This window comes from Manacus vitellinus, unplaced genomic scaffold (genome assembly GCF_001715985.3).
Source record: "Manacus vitellinus isolate BGI_N305 unplaced genomic scaffold, ASM171598v3 scaffold_51_pilon, whole genome shotgun sequence".
Lineage (NCBI taxonomy): Eukaryota > Metazoa > Chordata > Aves > Passeriformes > Pipridae > Manacus > Manacus vitellinus.
The window spans coordinates 5,363,743-5,369,289 of record NW_021940620.1 but is presented as its reverse complement, the minus strand read 5'-3'; the positions used below and the strand labels follow the sequence as shown (position 1 = coordinate 5,369,289).

The following is a 5,547-nucleotide window of genomic DNA, read 5'->3' as shown; positions in this document are numbered from 1 at the left end:
GGGCTGGGGGTCGGGGGGGGAGTGTCCCCCAGTGGTTGCAACGGCAGAGCTGGGGAAAGTTGATCCTGCTTCTCTCCCTGGTGCCCAGTAAATTAGAGTATTGTTGGAAGCAGCCCTGGAGGAAGGTTCCTCCTGGGGGGGGCTGTTCTGGGGCTCGGGGGCTGTGGCTCCACGCTGACCCTGCTGCGGTCAAGGGCAGGGCACCACTGTCCCTTAGCCCTTGGTGTCCCCAGGGACAGGAGTTTCCAGGGTCCTGTTTGCATAGGCAAGGAACGCAAATGTTTACCCTGGGCTGTCTCCAAGGAAAATATCCCTGGTGAGGTGTAAATTCCTTGAAATCCCCCAACAAAACCATTTGATGGGAGAATTAACTGGATAGGAAACTGTGGTTTGGGGTGGGGGCTGGTGTGGGATGCAGGGCAGGATGGGGTGGCAGTGGGTGAGCCCTGGGGGGACCAGGAGTGGCAGTAGGAGGTTTGGCTTTACAAAAAAGCAGAGCCACGATGGTGTCAGCGAGCCAGCTGCTGGAGATGCCACGAGGGAAGGGGAGCGAGGACGTGGGTTAAGAGGAGGCTGGGAGCAATCTCCCAATACATGTTTTTCACCGGAAGGAACACCATGTCCTTGGAAAGGCTGATATTGTCTGGCTCCAAATGCAGCCTCAGATGATGTGGGAGGGCTGGGAGTGGGGTGCATCCTTCAGGCACCCAGGGAACCTGTGGAGTAGGGCAGCTGTGGGTTCCTCCGCCACTGGCAGCATTCCCAAAAGCTTTAAACCTGCACTGCTACTGGAGAAGTGCCTTAGCCCTGCCCTGGCATGGGGTGTGGAGTGTTTCCCCAGGTTCAGACAAACCCCCAAGATGCTCATCTGCTGCCTGGAGATTGCCCAGAGCCCATCACAAGGTGCCAACAGCCAGGCTGGCCACAGGGATGCTCCAGTTGACCCTCATGGATGTGGGGGAGTGAGGCAGCTCTTTGCCAAAACCGGGGAACCTGTAGGAGCCATTATTAGGGGTTTGACCCTCCCCAGCCACCTCCCAGGCTCTGGGTAGATTTTGGGCCACAGGGCCATGGGGCTCAGCTCCTGGCCAACAAGCTGCTTGCACCTCTCTGCATCCTGCAGCCCACAGGGACCAATGTGAGCCTGGCATAGTGCCCTGCTCCCCAGCCAGCTCACACTGCTGAGCCTGACCAGGGCTTGAGCCACCTCCTGGGACAGAGCTGGGACAGACCTGAGGAGCTGTTCGGGGCTGTGCTCCCTGCTCCACTAGCTCCCACCATGGGAACAGCCACCCACTTCTAGTTATGTCCCCTAATTGCCTGCACAGGGCTTTGGTGGCTTTCTCCTGGTTAATAAGGACTTGGTGGCTGGGGGAGCAGTGTGGCTTGTGCAGTGGTGGCACCGTGTGGTTGTGTCCCTTCCATGTGTCCCTGATCCCTGCCATGCACAGGGAAAGGCTGAGCTACTTCAGAACTGAGTTTTCCTGAAACCAAAATAAAAATAAGGGACCTCTTTCTCCAAGTCCCCTCTCCTTGGGTGCTGGTGCCAAATCATCCTTGGTGGAGGTGGGGGATGGAGGAGTACTTAATGAGCCACAGCCAATGGACACCCTCTCTGTCACTGAGCTTCCACAGCAGCCTGGGTATGTCACCCAGTGTCCCCACCATGCTCTGCCTTGCCATGCCCAGGCTGCATGGCAGAGCTGAGGGTGCCAGGGGCTCCAGCAACACCATCTGAGGGCAGTGTGTCACTCTACCCTGCAGGACTGGGGTCCCCCACCCCCAGTGGCAGGCGGGCTGGCCGGGCTGACCCTCGCAAGAACCTCCTTCCCTGGTTGTTTTTCCACCAGAGCTGGGCAGGAGCCAGCCCCCGCCTGCTGCAGATGTTTGGCAGGAGTTCGGGGCGAGAGGCCAGGCACTTCCAGCCCCGTGGCCACCACACTGCTGCTGCCACCAGCCTCCCTGGCTGTCCCCGAGCTGCGTGCCAGGGGCTGCAGAGACCTTGTGCCAGGCTGCAGGGTCACAGCTGAGCACAGAAAGCGTGAAAGCAGAGGTGGGGACCATGTACTGCTGCTGACTGAACTTGTCCCAGAACTGACCAAGCAGTTTCTGCCATACAGAGTGACAGGCCAGCAGTGTGCCAGGGTGGTAGCGGTGAGCTTGAGCAGCAGCAGGCAGCACTGCCCTGGCTCGCAGCAGTGCAGCTTCCCTTTGGCAGCCTGACATGGCATCAGTCCCAGGGCAGCCTCTGAACTTTTGTTCTAGGTGTGCAATGGGAGGCAAAAGCAGAACAAGCTCTGCCAGGCGAGAGGCCCCAGATCTTCGGGCACGAGGCCTCCACACGCTGCCAGCCCGCAGCTCGCCCAGCCCTCGCCACCCTGCCCCAGCCCATGTGCTCCCGCACCCTGCCCTGGTTCCGTGGCAGCCTCCCTGCTGGGCATGGTGCCCAGCACCTTTTGGAGTAAGGACCCCCCTCCCTGAGTGCTCTCGCAGCCCCCCAGGCTTTGGTCCGGTTGCTGCCCCCTCCCCATTGCCATCCCTTCCTCTTCCAGGGTAAGATTTGTCCCCCTGCAGAAATGCCACTGACTCAATTTCCCCCCCTTCCCACCGCAAAGGGGGACTGTCCAAAGGCAAGGTGAGAGCCAAAATCCCCCATCCCCTGCTCCCTGCCAGGGTTGCCCCATCCTCGTCCCCCAGCAGCAGCCCCCATGAGCCAGCAGCCAGCTCCTGCCACACTCCAGCACCTCTAGGAAAGTATCCCAGTGGGTGCTGAATCACCTCAGCGCCTGCATCGTGCCTGCTTGCCACAGTGTCTGCTTCTCAAAAGGCAGGAAAAGGCTTTTTTCCTTGGCAAAACACCACATAAACACTGCCTCTGAGCTCCAGCACTGTTCAGGCACTGAAGCCAGGGCTGCAGAAGGATTTGCTTATCTTACTCCATCCTGGAGGAGGAATTTCCGACTCAAATGTGTTGGAAATTCAGTCTATATCCATTCTCCCCTATCTCCATTTAAAAAATGTCCTGGTTTCTCCCTGCTTTCCCCCAGCTGCCATTTCACTTCGTGTTTGTTGTTGTTACAGGCAAACCCCTCTTTCCAAGGCCTTTCCTGGAAATGTTTGCCACAGACTTGAAACTTTCCAGAAAACTCATACCATGAAAGGAAACCTCTCACATCCCTTGGCTGCTCCAAGGGGCACACGGAGGTGGGAGCAGGCACCGGGCATGGTTACATGGACAGGGAGGGGGGGGGAGGTGTTTCATGCTTTCCCTCGTGTTTTGCTCCAAACCAGGCTTCCTTCTCAAACCATTCCAATGTTTGTGGCTTCTTCCCTATTCCTCTCATAGCGAAGCTGCTCAGCTCACGTTCCTGGTGCCAGATGCCGCTGGCCATCCCCACAGTGTCCCCAGGGAAGCAATGCTGGGGTGGGGCACGGTGGGGGGGGAGAAGCAGAGCTGGGGCTGTTCCCACCCTACACGTCCGTAATGTCTTCCAGCTGCTGCCGCACCGTGCCAGCACGGGAGGGAGAGAGGAGGAACAACAGGAAAATAACTCTGGTTATTTGCCTCAAATTCTGCAACTTGAGAGGGAAAGGGAGAGTCAACAGCTCAAAACAGAAATTTGTTTCTGGGCTGGGCAAGGAATACACGTCCCTTTCCTCCCGGCACAACCACAGCCCGTGGCTGCAGCACAGGCATTTCCTCTGCTCACAGGGGTCTGTGCTGGGCTCCCTTCCTGGGGTGGGAGGTGTTTGCCCAAGGTCCTACTTCCCCGGGAATCGCCTGCCCCTCTAGCCCCAACCCATATCAGATGCCAGCTGCCATGGATCAAGCCACACAAGATGAGACAGGATTTGAACACTGCAGGGCTGGTTGCTCTTTCCAGCAGAGAAAATGGGATTTGAACAATTCCCACCAGCACCACCGTAGTGTTTCCCCACATCCCTGACTCATCCTGTTACTTGAGACCTCTCCTGCCATGAGTCACCAGGACACCGTTTCAGCCCCAGGACTGCTCCTGCCCCACTGACCCCGGCACGAGGCTGGTGTTGGGGAAGCGATGCTGGTCACCAGAGTGGGAGGAAAGCAGCCATCACCGCTGTCAGAAAGTCCTGAGGGATCCTTCCTGCTGTCTGACAACCATTGCCCAATTGAAGTTTGCCCTCCCAGAGCGTGGAGCTGGGCTGGCAGTGTGCCTCGCATAGGGCTGCGGCCTCCAGGCTCCATGGCCAGACAGAACCCCAGCACCTTGAGCCAAAACAGCGCAGGAGGTCTCTGTGCAGGACCACAGAGAGGGCTTCTGGAGAGGCTGCAAAGTATCTCAAATCCTGTGCACAGGCACCCAGACACCACCCGTGGTGTGAACAGAGCCACACGACATGCTCATGTGTAGGTTAAAAGTCCATTTATTTCACAACAAAGAGCAGTGCAAGAACTTACATGATCCCCTGCCACTGACTGGGCACAAAGCTGCTCCTCCCACTTTACCTGCCCAGGTGAGAGGTGCACAGATCCCCAGTGGGGCCGGTGTGTTGGGTGAACAATGAGGGCTCTCGCTATTGGGAGTGGGGAGCACAGCCAGCGTGCAGGCAGACAGGCTGGCAGGAGCTGCACACACTCCTCTGCCCTGCGAGACCCAGAGGAACCAAGAGCCCCATAAGATTTTCCTACAATTTCAGCAGATAATGGATAGAGGAGAAGCCAGTGCCAGCTGCACGTCTGCTGTGCAGCCAGGACGGGCTCTGTCACCGATGCTTTCAGCCAAGCCTTCAAACTTGCAACCAGAAGCCACATCCATCTTGCTTTGACCCTTTTTTCCAAACACCCTGAGAGCTGGGACTCCAAAGAAGAAATAACTTTGTCGGACATTTCCACTCCTTGCTGCTTGCCTGGAAGGAGATGGGAACACCAGTGAAGGCAAGACTAGCCTTCCTGCCTCATGGCAGCAAGTTGTTTCTAGCTGGACACATCCACAAAGTCATCCACTTTGCTCTCCCGCTGCTGCCTGTGCTGCCACCTCCCCCGTGGTCCCCGTGAGCTCGGTGGGCAACAGGAGGCAGTGAGTTCACCCAGCGAGAGCCTGGTGCCAGCACAGGGGCAGGCATCCGAGTGCTGGCCCACCCCGGCTCCTGCCCGTCTCTCCAGCTCTCAGGGTGCCCCACTGGGCTCTGCGGGGTCCCTGGCACAGGGTCCCATGGCCGCAGCCCCCTGCCCGGCCGTGCCCCAGTGCCCACACCTCACACGATGCCGTTGCGCGTGGGGTGAGTTCGCACACGGTAGATGATGACGGCAGTGGCCGGGCAGAGCACCAGCGCCGTCATCACCAGGATGGTGGCCAGGATGATCAAGACGATGACCCAGACGTCCAGGATGTGCTTGGGAAGGGCGGCAGGACCTGTGAGTTCCAGGAGGTCCATCCTGCAAGGGAGAGGCAGGGGGGTGATGGGGCAGCCCCCTCCATCCCTCCCACAGCCAGAACCCCTGCGCTGCTCTGAGCAACCCGCTGCTCTCTCCAAGCTGTGGCCAGGTCCTGCTTTCACCTTGGGCTC

General features: G+C 58.6%; 1 protein-coding gene across 1 annotated transcript; it reads right to left on the bottom strand.

The window, feature by feature from the left end:
- Positions 1-4,386: 4,386 nt before the first annotated feature.
- On the bottom strand, positions 4,387-5,421 carry SMIM3 (small integral membrane protein 3). Its single transcript, XM_029962983.1, has 2 exons — positions 5,235-5,421; positions 4,387-4,887 (listed from the first exon to the last, which is right to left on the bottom strand). The coding sequence occupies exon 1, from the start codon at positions 5,413-5,415 to the stop codon at positions 5,236-5,238; it is 180 nt and encodes a 59-aa protein (XP_029818843.1). The 5' UTR covers positions 5,416-5,421; the 3' UTR covers positions 4,387-4,887; position 5,235.
- Positions 5,422-5,547: the final 126 nt, after the last annotated feature.

What these genes read in the sequence shown, in the direction of transcription:
- SMIM3 (XM_029962983.1), bottom strand. Translation starts at nt 5,415, where the DNA reads ATGGACCTCCTGGAACTCACAGGTCCTGCCGCCCTTCCCAAGCACATC.